The sequence below is a fragment of the Petromyzon marinus genome, chromosome 52 (assembly GCF_048934315.1).
Source record: "Petromyzon marinus isolate PM22_M1 ecotype Great Lakes invasive population chromosome 52, UKy_Petmar_22M1.pri1.0, whole genome shotgun sequence".
Lineage (NCBI taxonomy): Eukaryota > Metazoa > Chordata > Hyperoartia > Petromyzontiformes > Petromyzontidae > Petromyzon > Petromyzon marinus.
In genome coordinates, this window is record NC_133718.1 from 2,755,331 (window position 1) to 2,770,051 (window position 14,721).

General features: G+C 51.3%; 1 protein-coding gene across 7 annotated transcripts in view; it reads right to left on the minus strand.

Moving 5' to 3' along the window:
* SCAPER (S-phase cyclin A associated protein in the ER) overlaps positions 1-14,721 on the minus strand; it is a 219,358-nt gene that overhangs the window by 143,649 nt on the left and 60,988 nt on the right. For 6 of the 7 annotated variants that reach the window (XM_076075118.1, XM_076075117.1, XM_076075115.1 and 3 more), the window contains exons 6-11: positions 13,407-13,541; positions 12,091-12,123; positions 9,138-9,259; positions 5,473-5,798; positions 4,521-4,706; positions 1,987-2,220 (exon numbers count right to left, since the gene is read on the minus strand). In XM_076075118.1, the coding sequence (XP_075931233.1) occupies positions 1,987-2,220; positions 4,521-4,706; positions 5,473-5,798; positions 9,138-9,259; positions 12,091-12,123; positions 13,407-13,541 (1,036 nt within the window). The remainder of the gene's footprint in view (positions 1-1,986; positions 2,221-4,520; positions 4,707-5,472; positions 5,799-9,137; positions 9,260-12,090; positions 12,124-13,406; positions 13,542-14,721) is intronic. The other variant, XM_076075121.1, reaches the window with a different exon arrangement.

Consider the following 14,721-nt stretch of genomic DNA (forward strand, 5'->3'; position numbering starts at 1 on the left):
CAGTGCATTAGAGAGAGGAGAGAGCGACACACACACAGAGTGCATTAGAGAGAGGAGAGAACAACACACACAGAGTACATTAGACAGGAGAGAGAGTGACACACACACACAGTGCATTAGAGAGAGGAGAGAGCGACACACACACAGAGTACATTAGAGAGAGGAGAGAGCGCGACACACAGAGTACATGAGAGAGGAGAGAGCGAGAGGGGCGGTGGAGGAAGGCACGCCGCCGCCACCACCACCAACACTGCGCATGACCACTCCACGCGAGCGAGCATCACGCAACAATGAGGGGAAAGCTTTTAGCCGCTTCTCCGGCCGAAAGAAGCCCGCCAAGTGAGGAGGCACATGAGAAAGAGAGAGCACCTTCTGAGGATCCGGGCGGTGGGGGGGGGGGAGAGAAAAGGGGGGGTATGCGGGAGCGCCAGGAGGGAAGTACGGTAGGGAATGGGGGGGGGGGTGTTCGGGTTTGGATGCTTTGCGGATGGGAGAGGGGGGGAGGGGGTCAGCAAGCCTGGATAAAGCAAGAAAGGTCGAGCGAGTGAATAGCACAACCTCGCAGTGAATCAACAACGAGATCATAAAAGCCAACGCAGAAAAAAGCATGAAAGACAATGTGTATAAATATTATAAATGTGCGTGCGCGTGTGGGCGCGCGTGTGTGTGTGTGGCCTGGCACAAGCGTCGTGGTGACGTCACCGCCACTTAGTGGCGAACGGCGGTTGTTGTTGTTGTTGTTGTGTGTGTGTGTGCGCACGCGCGAGTGCGAATGTTTTCAAAGCCCGCAGCGACGGGGGGATACAAAGAAACCGCCATGCAACTCGAGGGCCTTAGAGCACGGGAGGGACTTCTGTTGCTGCGCGCGATAATGCATCCCCGCCAGCAGCTCCCTCGTGCCAGTGCCGCGGCCGTCACCGGGGCTCAAATTCAACGGCACGAGGCGCTCGCCCCGGCCTCTGGCGCGCGCACGCTGGTTCGTCTTCTTCGCCGATCCGCTGCCGGACGAGTGCTTCCCCCTCCCCCCCCCCCCCCCCCCACGCGCGCGGCACGTGCAGAAGCGCAGAAGTACAGTACAACGAAGGGGTTTCGCTGCCCTGCCCTCTGCCGCGTAAGCGCCGGGACACGCTTCCGCCTACGAGGGCGGCCTGGCGGGCGTGGCGGTCGCACGTCCAAGCACTGCCCAAGCTCTACGGCCCGCTTAACTTACCGGATTGGGGCGAGATCGGGCACATTCCCGGGTCAAGCCGAGCCTAGATGTATTATTTTGTTGAACCAGGTGAGAGCTCAAGAGGCCGGCTCGGGGGTCACTTGCCATGGTGCCCTGGGCGATTTGGTCACTTCTCAAATCCACGCCGTGGGCGTCTCGATGCGAGCGGCCGTGGCCAATGTTGGGTGGCGGGTAAGGGAGGGCACAGCCTGCGGAGCTACGGGCCACGTGAGAACGAGCAACATTTGCCCTCAAATATACGGAGCCAGAGGCAGGCGTTTTTGGAAAGAGGCCCTCAAAACTAATTTCCCTAAAAACAGCAAACAATTGGGAGCACGGCTCTCCGTGGTGTTGTTCGGCAGAATGTCAGACGTTTTAACTCATGCACAGACACAGCCAGACACACACAACAACAGCACGTTAAGGCCACGTGAAGTGTCGAACGCCCGCTGGAAGGAAGTCACGGGACAGACCCAGGTGCCACGGGTCGACTGACTGAGACGCCTGACCGATGCACCACCTGTCCCCCCTACTGTGCCAACTTGCTCTGTTTTAGCCGCCCGGCGCTCCGCTCGTTGTTGTGAGCGTCGCTCCTCCGCCCTTTGTTGTTGCTGGAAGGTGACTGCCTACAACTGCCCAGTAGCGTCCTTCACGAGCCTCCTCCACGGAGGCCGATCTTGACACCGCTGGTACGGCAAGTCCACACACACCCGCACACCGACACCCCCACTCAACACTCAACAGACACGCAGAGACGGCAGCGTAACTCAACGCACGTTTTGCAGCTCAGTGGACGTCAGCACCACTTGTCCGTCCCTGGGCGCCACCTCTTCACTCTCCGGCACTGCTCCTCCAACTTCTTCACTTCCACCTCCTTCTCCACCTCCTCCAGCGCCACCGTCTTCGGCACCGCACCCTCCGTGCTCGTCGGTCGGCACCTCCGCTGGCACCGACGTCTGGCTGGCGGCCGGCGGGTCGCCGAGACGGGGCGGGTCATCGCGCTCCTCTTTCTGATGAGGACCACGAGAAGACGGGGGTCACGAAAACGGAACAGCACCGTCCGACTGAACGTCGCCGGTTATGGGCACGCAACCGCAGCCTGCGATGATAATCAGGCTCGTAAGTACAGCCCCGGCTATCCGACTGGGCCCATTGGCCACCCTGGTAAGTATACACGTATTGATAATAATGATCGTGTGGAAGACGGGATGCACCGTCCGCTCAGGCGCGAAAGATCCTGTCCATAGGTGCCCTTGCTCCCCCGGGGGAAATTGCAGTGTAAAAGATAAAAAGGTTCTGCAGTCACCAAATAATACACTGCACTATTTTTATTTTACCAGCTAAGGGATGAAGCTCTTTTTGAGAAGCGACCTGACCACAAACGATAGCTCAACAAAGTGGCTTATCATGTGGATGTTTTTTTTCAAGCAGCCAAATACTCGAAAACGCATGTTTCTCTAAATGTGGAGGGGAAAACCAGAGGACCCGGATAAAAATCCACGTGACCACGGGGAGAACACGCAAACTCCAAATATACAGGCGTCAGGGTCGGGATCGAAACCACAATTAGTCCATCAGCAGGTCGGTTGTGGTGGGGTAAAGCGTGGGCACTCCCACCTCTGCCAAGGTGCCTGGCGAGCACGGAAGAGTAGGCCAATTACCATCTGGAGGGGCTCTCTAGCGCTCAATGTAAGAGAAGCACTTCCACCAGCAGTTGCGTGAGCGAACAATCGCGGAACTGTGTCTTTACCTTTGTCGCTTACACAGCAGAGGCGAACACTGAAACACGATTCGCCAACACGTACTCATTCGACTCGACTGTACTCGGAGAGAGAGGAGGAAGAGAGTCCCACTCGGTAAAAGTGTGTTGGGGGGGGGGGGAATTAAACGCTACGGAACGAGGAAACCCAGCGCGGGTCGCCTCGGACACAAACAAACCGCCCAGGGGAAAGAGATGGCGAGCGAGAGCGAGAGCGAGCGAGAGAGAAAGGCCAAGACAGCGCCATTAGTGCCCGCGTCCACCTCGCGCGCTCAACACGTAATTGTCCGTGAGCCGGGGCCGCAAGTGAATCCTCTCTCTCTCTCTCTCTCCCCGGCGAGTAAATTAACGGAGGGCGCCTTTCAGCGATTTCCACTCTGTAATGGACGGGGAGTGCGTAAACGAGCGGCTTGTTTGGCGGAAGGAAGAACAAATGGACAAAACTAAATGGTGACATTTCCTATATTACGTTCCCCGCACCGTCTGTCTCCCTCTTTATGGCTTTCTTTTGAGATTTTGGAGAAAAGATTGGGCGTAGTAGGAGTGGTAAGGAGAGAGGGGGGGGTGGGGGGTAAAAAATAAAAATGCGAAACAAAGCGATACCCAAGCGAGAGCGCGCAAAACAGTGTGTCAAAATGTGTCAAACACGCGGCAGCATAATGAGCCTAATGCACGCGGACGCCCGAGAGGGGAGTAATCGTCCGCTGAAAAGACCACGCGTTAATTAGCGCTAATTAATACCACTAACGGCGCAAAGTGGGTACCAAATTGCCTTGCTTCTCGAAGCACCCATTATGGCGGAAAGAAAAAACACACACACACACACCCCACGTGTGAGATAAATAAATAAATACACAAGCAGCGGGGGGGCGGGTAGAACAAAACACGTAAATAAAAGTGTGCCCGTTAATTTGCAGAACGCGCGGACCGACGCCGCTACCTCCGCGCTGCAACACTCGGCGTGATTAAACACGGAGGGGGGGGGGGTGGGGGGTGGTGCGAGAGTGGCCGGGGCGGCCGCGAGGTGGGATCACCGGAGCCGGCACCGCACAGCCACCCGTGGTTAAACCGGGCTCTCGAATGTGTGCCGAGTTGATGGTCTCAACCCCCTGCGTCCGCCCCCCCCCCCACCTGCCGGCAAACCGATGGCCTCGCAGCAAAACATCCCACCGTGTAAAATCTGGCCTTGCACTTCGTTTGGGATAATTCCAGTTGTGAGAATCGGTTGGAGTGGCACGGAGAATATTACTCTATGTAGCAGCGCGGGTGGAAGAGTGCGGCCCGCCGCTCTTTGTGGAGCTCAGTAGATGGCGGGGCGTCTATTTTGGGAAAGCCTTTGATCAATTTGGAACGTTTTGTAGTTTACAAAGTCCCTAATAGCAATATAACTTTATAGTGAAGTATTAATAAGATTTGCATCATCTTTAACAAAATTGACCATGCTCCCCCCCCCCCCCCACCACGACAGACAGACTGAATGACGATCAAAGCTCATGCATATATACTTTACATTTTAGTTGGAAAGGGTTAAACACACACACACACACACACCTCTTCACTGATGATCCCTGGTCCCACATCACTGTCCTGATTCTCTAGTGCTGGTGCAATGATTCTGGACACTTTCACATCCTCGCCACCAACACCACCGCCACTACCGCCGCCGCCGCCGCCACCACCGCCAACACCGCATACGTTGGCTGCTCTCTCCCGCCGCGCCTTCATGTCCGCTTGCGCCTGCGACAAACGAGGAGGACGTCTCATATTGGACAGCGTAGGGGGAGACATGCCTACAAGACATGCTCCTTCTCGTGCGTTGTGATTTACCATTAGTACAACTCGGCAATGACAAGCATGTAGGTGTGTACGACGAGTAAATCTATAGGGACCCTCCAAGAAAATACAGGCTTCTAGAGCCCAAAGATCGCCCGCTTACACAGGCCAAGGGTCATGGGATTCTGTTAAAAGCAGATGAGACAAAGGTAGCCTGGTGGAGCAGCGGTCAAAGTGTTGACCTGGAAACACCGCCTGTGATTTAAATTTGATTCTCAAGGGTAGTGGAGTTGGTGGTCTTAGCCAAGTCACCAATGATTTACATGAGAGAGCCACTGACTTACACAAGAGTTGTGGTTCAATTGGGTTCTCAAGTGTGGCGTGTTAATGTTCTCAGGCTGGTTGATAATGATTGCACACAAAAAAAAAACCCATCACATTGCATTATGCACTTAATTGTGATAAATTCCACTTCTAAGATTACAAATATAAGTTTGACCGTCACACGGCGAGCGTTTCTCTCTGCAGCTGGGCAGGGGCTGGCCCCCCGCCGTGTGGACCACTTGAAGGGGTTTCATATATAGTTTTGGGCTATCCACATACGTGAGCCGCTCGCTGACACTGTGCAATTGCGCTGCTCTGCGAGACTTTCCGTCTCGCGACGAGACGCCGACGGCACCACCGGAGCAACCGAATGGGGACAAAAAGTCAAAAAGAGACAGGGCCTCACGGTCGCCTTGGCTCCTCCGGCGCCGCCACCGCCGACACAGCCGGCGTTGGGCCTCGCGCTCCTCGGCGCCACGTCGCGGTTCTCCTTGTTGCCGACGTCTCTGCGTGACGATGACGACGCGTTGGCCTTGCCCGCGGCGCCGCCGGGCTGTCCGCCGGCCGCCGGCGGCGAGTTTGTCGTTGGCACTGACGCAGCGCCGCCACCGGCGCCGCCGTTTGTGGACGCGTTTCCGGAAGCTGCCTTGGCAAGCGCCGTGGCCGAGCGGGACTTGGAAGGGCGGCCCCTCTGCACCATCTCCCAGCCGTCGCCGTCTGCCGCAGATGCGCCTGCGGCGGCAGAAAAACAACCACCACATCATCGTCACAGTGATAAAGACGACGACGATTGGGATAAAGAATATGGTAATGACTGATCGTGATTCACGATGGTAATGATGACGACGAGTATAATCATGCTGCTGATGATGATGATGAAGAGGACATTATCATCATCAGCCATAATCTCTATCTACTGCTGGATGAAGGCCACCCCAAGCTGTCGTCATCTCTCTCCATCTAGCGGTGCAATAATCCATCTAGGTCCCAACACACATGCCGAAATCATTGTCCGCTCTCTGGGGGCAAGTCCGTTCCCTTCCTTTGGCAGCCACTCCATCGTTAGTCTCGACCACCGGCCATCGTCCCTTCTGGCCTTGACGTGGATCTGTCCAGGCCAACGTTACATAGTCCAGCGGATGTCGCCCTTTAGCTTCATCGCTCATGTGTACAAGCTCTCCGTACTCTTCACTAGCTCCCTTTCGCCAGCAGGACACATTTTTAAAATCGCCTGCCTTTGTCATCACGCCTTCACCACTGGTTCCCCACCATACCGCGCCTCACTACTCTCGCCTTGCACTGAAGCTCGTGGTAGAACCCTACTATACACTACACTACTATACACGACACTACTATACACTACACTATAAATTACACTACTATACACTACACTATACTCTACACTACTATACACGACACTACTATACACTACACTATAAATTACACTACTATACACTACACTATACACTACACTACTATACACTACTATACACTACACTACTACACACGACACTACTATACACTACACTATACACTACATTAATAAACACTGCACTGTTACAGCCTCACATCGGGCCTCTGCTATCGCCCCCTCGGTGTGGAACTCAATCCCTTTGCACATCCGCAACATCAAATGCACTCTGACTTTCAAGAAACGTCTCAAGGCCTCTCTAGATGTGTTGGGTCTCAGGGCTTTCGAGCAGCTGCCGAGCTTGGCCCCGCGCCTCCGAGTTGTTGACTTGTGTGCAAAATCTGGCGCGTTATAAATGTCATCATTATTATTACTATTACTAATCAATGTCGGCTGGCCGACATCTGAAGCGCAGCAGCCGGCCAAACGCCACGTGATCGACAGGGCACATGACCTGTCCCTTTCAGGAAATGAATGCAGCACGTGGAGCGGAACGTCGGACATCACGCCGAGCAATACGCGGTACAACCCAAGCACTCATGCACAACCGTTAAACCTTACCACAGCTGCCCCTCAGGATTGTGGAAATGTCGGCCTGGCCACCATTGCGTAAAACAATGTCGTTACAATCTGGCGTTGAGCTTAGCCTGGTCGTGACAACTGGCGCAAGGTTTGTTTATTGAAATAAAAGAAGAAGCTGCTCACTGCTGCTGGGCTGCAGATGTCAACTCGTACGATTCGTTCCACTTTGTAATTTAGTGAGCGCTTTGAAATTTACGTTTGCTTGAGACTGGCAGGCTTCCACGAAAACTTGCGCACTTGTCAATCGTTACGCTGATAAGTTAACGGAACGCTTACGCAAGATGAGGCGAGTATTAACCCAACGAGCCTCAACGCACGACGAATACTCCCGAAAGCTTTTGGAAACAAACAAAAATTACATCGACACCCAAACTAATAATACAGCCTCATCCCCATTCCAATTTTACAGCTCGCAAATTATGTTTGCTATAAATTTCTTATCTAAAAGGGTCCACTTAAGATTACTTCCTTAAATCACGCGTACTTAAGTCATAAAAAAAATGTTGAATTATACCACGCGCAGTTAAAAGTGTACAATGCCTCGACCTTTTTTTGTTGACAATGCAGCAAACATTAATGTGACACTGTTTTTCAAACAGACGAGAGACGATCGAATCAGACGGCACGGTAAAACATTAATGTGTCGGGCCCTTTGTCAATTCGACTGCTGGCAAGAGGGCCTCCCCCATGGCGCCGCGGCAGCCACAGAGGAGTGTTCCGGCAAAACTCCACCACGCCGATTGGTTTTGCGCGGCACCGATGTTAGCCACAGCCCGGGAATTCGAAGTGGAGACCTCGCTCCGAGCACAGCCTGCCAACGACCACAATCGTCGCCGTCATCTGTCTAAGGTCAGTTTAGGTCAATGGTTAAATGCTCAATGCTTTCACGTTTTCGGATAATATCCCTGAAAGCACTTTTGACGAACTAAGTTCTTGGGAAGTTACAAAACGCATTTCGCAATGATTTGACATTCATGTCTTTGACCGGAGCAAAGGCGAGTCCCATTACTACGCATCGCCAGAGCCGGCAATGAGCGCGATCATCGCGCGTGCTTCTCGTCCTATTTCTCCACGCGAGTTTAAATCAATTTTCGAAACGGGTTGTGACCTCACGACTAAAACTCACACTGCGTTAGGGCGAGCATGCTCATTCAAAACAAGAAAATGTTTTACTCGCGTAACTCACACACTTCACTTTGTCACTCAGAACAGAGCATAACGGAACACGGTACCAGATAAAGCAGGATTGGCGGGTGTACATACAATTTTACGCCTTCCCTTGGCTCATCCTGTACTTTAAAATACTTTTTCTAACTTTCAAGCTATGATGGCTGTCTCACTCTATCCCCGGACCTGCTCCAAGAGCATAAAAACTGAGGATTGTGGGTAACGGGCTGCTGGGATTAAAGAGGCAGGCTCAAAACTCCCTCCCCGCACCACACGTTCCGTGCACGCAGTTGCGAACAACCGCCTGTAGATGGGCGGCAGGGGCTCGAACCTCGGTACAATGAGCGTCACGGGACGGCCAGCAATGGCAATCGGACACTTTGGATCCAGAGTTGCTGGAGCAGAAATACGAGTGATAGATAATGCACCCGTCGATTAGGCCAATTTTAAGACGATAATTGAATGCCAAACTCTGTAGAAGAGAGATGGAATGAGTACCGCGCAATGGCACAAATGAGACAACAGAGAATAAAGGCGTAAATTGACTCGCAATTCCAATCTCGCTTTCCGAAGTTCCCATCGTAACCTTGCTCACTTCACAAAACGTTAACGGGTTACCTATTTACACCTTCAACAGTGCTGTCTGTTGATGGCCACTTAGCATTCTGGGCCGTTGGGCCTATTCCCTTCTGACAATTCAATTCATAGAAACACCGGTGGCAGGTCGAGGAAAGTGGCAATTCGTTACATAGATTTGAGCGACTTTTAAAATTATTGACAACATTTAACCAGGAAAATATTGTGGGATGAATCACCTCATTTGCAAAGGTGTTAATTGATGCTCGCAGAGCACACCACATAATGACACACGTACAAACTCACACTGCATTTAGACAATCGATTGGACTTACTCTCCTGCGGCTGCTGGGTCCGCTCCGGCCCGCCTGCTTTAGCGTCCGTGCCGGGTTTTGGCGCCTGCGCCGCGCCCGGTTGACTGGCTCGAACTTTGTCCGCCCAGCTCGACCCCACGGAGCTGCGGCAACGGGACGGAGAGACGGGACGGAGAGAGACGGGACAGAGAGACGGGTCGGACGGACAGGACAAAGAAACAGAACGGAGAGATGGGATGGAGAGACGGGATGGGATGAGGAGAGACGGGAACGGGGGGGGAGACGGGAAGAAGAGAGATGGAACAGAGAGACGGGACGAAGGAACGGAACGGAGAGACGGTACGGAGAACAGGTCAGAAATACGGGACGGACAGATGGGACGGAGAGATGGGACGGAGAGAGACGGGACGGAGAGAGAGGGGATGGAGAGAGACACGATGCAGAGGGGATGGAGAGATGGGGCAGAGAGACGGGACGGACAGACGGGACGGACAGACGGGACGGACAAACGGGACGGACAGACAGGACAGCGTCGTTCGCTGTGAGAGCATTTTTGTGGAGTATTTTGGCTGCTGCAATTAATGTCCACATGATGATAAGCCACTTCGTTGAACTATCGTTTGTGGATAGGTCACTTCTGAAAAAAGCTACATAGCTGAGTGGGCCTTACCAGGTAAAAAAATATATAGATACAACAAATCGTGATACCATATTAATTTGCCCAATTTGACGATTATCGCAATGTCAGTTTCCCATAACGCTGTACTTCTATTTCACGATTGTACTGCAGTGATTTTGAACTTTTCTGTACTTCCAGTACAACAACAAAAAGAGATTCATTAAAGATAAATATGCACTGCGGATCACTCAATACGGGCCTGCCATAAGTATCGTAATCATTCGAGCTTTAAAAATCTACCAGGCTTATTACGCGCGTGCAGTAATTTACTTTGTAAATAGTTAAACAATTAAACTGCCTATTCTTGGTTCTTTTGGTAAAGTCACGTTAGAAGGGAAACAATAAAATAATAAAAACATAAAACAATCAAATTCTCACGACGTTTCGACTGCAAAACAATCAATCATCATCCAGTGTGAAAACCACAGCAAGAAAATTTGAAAAAAGTGGCGTTTTTTTTAACGTTAGCACCACGGAGAGAGATTTGACAGTTTGTTCAGATGGACGAGTCCATCTATGTTCGGAAAAGAGGAGGGGGGAGACGAAAAATAATGGATGCGGTCTGAAAGCCACCTTAAGCGTGATCAATCAATTAAGACCCGAAATGGTTTATTAAATCCTTCCAATGATTGCTAAGCCAGAATTCATCTTCTCGGTTGAAATTGTCTCTGTGTTTGTATATGTGGATAGCCTCATGAACGAATCTCTCATGGTAGCCAGATGGCTTGCAAAGAACCTCTGTCTTGGAGAAGTCCATGTCATGTGAGCCTACTGAATTATAACAGTGATCTGCCACGGCCGAGGTGTTGGTCCTACCGTGTTTTAGGTCTGCTTTGTGTTCACAAATGCGGTCCGAGACATGTCGTTTGATTTCTCCAATGTAACTACTACCACAGAGGCAACTTAGTTTGTAGACGCCAGGGTACTGTATGTCCGGAATCACATCTTTTACAGATGGAACCAGATCACGGATTTTATGTAATGTGTTGAATCGGACCTGGATCTTGTGTTTATTCAAGATTTTGGAGATCTTTTTTGTGATCCCCGTAATATAGGGTAAAGTGATGGTTTTGAAACGCTCCTCAAGAGGGTCCTTCTTCATGGTTGGAGTGATAGCTTTGCGGATTGTGTAGTCTGAGTAACCATTAGCCTTAAGAGCTTGGTGTGCGTGCTTGAGTTCACTGGCTATGTTCCTGGTCGGATATGCATTGGGCTCTATGGTGCAGAGTCTTGATGAGGGAATTCTTCTGGGATGGATGGTGGTGGGAATCCGGTTTCAGGTAAGCATCCGTATGGGTAGCTTTCCTGTTGACAGAGTGGCTCATTGAACCATCAGGGCTCTTTTTTATTAGGACATCCAAAAAAGGTAGCATGCCATCTTCCATGGTAAATCTGATGGCTGGGTGTGGTTTTCACACCTGATGATGATTGCTTGTGTTGCAGTCGAAACGACGTGAGAATTTTATTGTTTTACATTTTTATGATTTTATTGTTTCCCTTCTACGTGACTTTACCGAAAGAACCAAGAATATGAATCCCTGCAGTCACGAAAGCTTTAAATCAAAATTAAACTGCCTATTAGAAATGAGAACTGGACCCCAGAAATGCATCGCTTAGCGGATTATGTAAAAACTGTTAATCAGGAAACATTGTTAATGTAATTGTTGTCATTGCCCCATTGTATATAAAGTGCCGCCTCCAACTCTGTACATATGCGGTACGATATATATATACCCTATGTCGTCGTACGATAACCGTGGATGCTACATCGCAGGACATGTACAGTCGTACCGCGGTACCGCCGAATCGCAGCGACCCGAAGAAAGTTCAATGTGGTCAGAGCACTGTGCTCACGACCACAAGGTCGTGAGTTCAAATCCCCCGTTTGTTGGGAAGTCAACGGTGGTCGCACCACGTAAAGACTGGCGCCCGTCAAGGGGAAATGTGGAATTTCCGCCCACCGGCCGCCAATGGGGAATTAGCGACGCTCCACTCTTGCTTTGAGTGGAGGGGACCGTAAACGTGATGGTGACAGGGTCAATATATTCACAACCGTCCACAAATATCTGATGAGCTAGGAAAGTTACACATCACGATGGGAGGGTTCTCTCTCTCTCGCTCTCTCCGGGGCCAAACTGTCGCAAGGCAATACTTGGCAAATGGATGACAATGATGTGACTGGTTAATTTACAGTTCAATGCAGATTTCGTAGGGTATTTGGCAAGGCATGGCGGACTCCTGCATCATGCGTAAAAAATGGATTGACAGCATGCACGGTTTTACAGAGGGGCTCACCTAAGTATGCTCAGTCTACCAGCAAAGTGCGGGCTGCAGAGACACACATCGTGAACCTGACCACCAATATCGTGACCGCCAGCACCATTAACAAGGACAGCAAAATACCAACCATCATCACCACCATTATAGTCATCACCATCATCATCACCATCAATCATTTATAGCAACCTGTAGAAGGTACAACAACAACAACAACAACGGCAGCCGCCAATCGCCACAAAGTGGCGGCGACGTCACCACGGTGCTTGTGCCAGGCAAGGTGCACTTTGGTGCACCAGACCCGCCACAGCAGCAGATCACCCACGACTGCCAAGGCTTCGGCGGCCACCACCACAGCCGCCATCAGGTCAACCACCATCACCAGTGTGGAGGCCCACCACCATCAAAGCTATCACCATCAGGTGTGCCACATACATACCACCACCAACAGGGATCACCACAACCACCTACAGACCCATAATTAGCTTCGGAATAAAGATTTATTGGGTTAGATCGAGTAAGTATATATGTGTGTCGTTAACCCGCCACCACCTGACACAGCCAATTAATAATGTTTGTCACGTAAACGAAACGTGCCGATTAGTTACTACTTCAACCCACCGGTGTGTTGATATGAATAATATTGGTCACGAAAGTCTACGTGTCATTATTACCTTCTTTCAGGTTAGTTTGTGTAGGTGTAACGTACATTTTTAACGAAAACCCTTCACCACCCGACGACAGAGCCAATCATAGCAAGTTATCACGTGGTTCTCCAGCAAACTGGAATGTTGCAAAATTAGTTTCTTTTGATTGAGAATGATCTGAATCAAAAGAAACTAATTCTACATCGTAATATCGGTCGGTAAAGCCTACGTATAAAATGAGTCAACAGAACCATTGCCATGAGATCCACCACGTACAACCATCACCACCACCAACACCACCGCCATCAGTTCCACCACACAAACAAAGACAAAGTCCCCCCGTATAGCCCTAACAGACTGTAAAGGCAAGTACTGTTAGCAATAACCTAAACGGTACACGGGGGGGTGGGTGGCCAGCACCACGCCCCAGTGGCAATGTTTACAAACAGCGCAACAGGCTAAGTCGACCTAGGAGAGGCCCAGGCCAAGCACCAGTTTAGATAATTGTCACGGGTATTGCCCGTGAACGGAAATCGAACTCGGGTCACCGGGTTCATAGTGCGGAGTGCTAACCGCTGCACTACTGCTCCCCCCTACCACACACAGACACAATCACGACGGCCCACCCACAATTCCACCCAGGCCCACACCACCACCGTGACCACTGCCACCGCCATCATGTCTCACTTGTGCACCGGCGCCGCCGGGAAGGTGAGCTTGCGCTTGGTGCCCGTGACGGAGGTGATGCGGTCGGGCGGCGGGCTCGGCGCCACGTGCCGCCCCGGCGACATTTTCCGCACCTCCCACGCCAGCGAGGTCGGCCTGGGAGAGACGGGTGCACGGACAGGCGGCCTCGAGTGAACCCCCGTCATCGCCGAGAGGAGTTAACGAGGGACGAGAGAGAGAGAGAGAGATAGGCAACCATGGTGTAACGGTCGGCACGCCGGACTTGCAATACAGGGGTTGGCAGCTCGACCTCCCGGCGAGGCGGTTGAAACGAGGGGCAGATTTATTAAATCCAATCCACCCCACTGCTGTTTAGCCTGCGAGCTTCTGACGACACTCGATTCTATTGATGCGCAGGGTACTAAAATGTGATTGTCGAAGCGCCCGGTATACAGGCGTATGTGGTGGACCTGTTGGAGGTGCATCCATTGGTGGTCATACACTGGCCCATTGTGGAGGGACGTCTGAACACTGACGGCTACCGACATAATTACATCACAAACAGAAACACGGTCGCACGGCGGCTTACGCCGACCACGATGCACCGCTGGGTTTGCTGAGCGATGGTAAAAATAATAACATTATCATTGACGTACAGCTCTTTGCCCAGCGCTGGTTCAGTTATCGCTCGTCAGTGATGTTAACCGCGTCTGAGAAATCCAACTCAGGTTGCTCGCTTAGTAGCGCAGTACGCTAACCACTGCGCCACCACTCCACCCAGTTTAGAGAGAGCATCAAATCGTTCATCAGTCACGCGTTTGATATTTGCGCCATTCTTATATCCGTACGGCTATCGTGAAGGTGGGTGCCGTGTTTCGCAGATAAGCATCGTCTACGGCAGTTTAGCATGTAATAATTTTCACACACAAACAAACACGGCATAGCAATTTCCTCTTGATCAGTTTTTGTTTTATATCTTTCTGTTTGCAAACCCAAGGATTAAAATAAAAATCATAATTATTTTGTCCATGCTTTCTCTAAATATATATTTTTCCCTTTCCCCCATGCTATGCATTTTGTAGACGGCAAACCATTAATTGGCAAGCCATGTTACTCAAACAGAGCTTCAATCAGAACCACTTAATAAAGCTAAATTGTGGCTGTTAGCCCGCCTGCTATAATGGCTCGCGACAAAATAGGCACATTAGCAACCGCTTGCAGGTCAACAAGCAAGCCCTTGGCTCACCACGTGCACACGATGAATACAGTTGGCGAGCGGACGGGTGGGCGGGCGGGCGCGCACGCGCGCGGGTGTGCGCGGGTGGGCCGGCCAGAG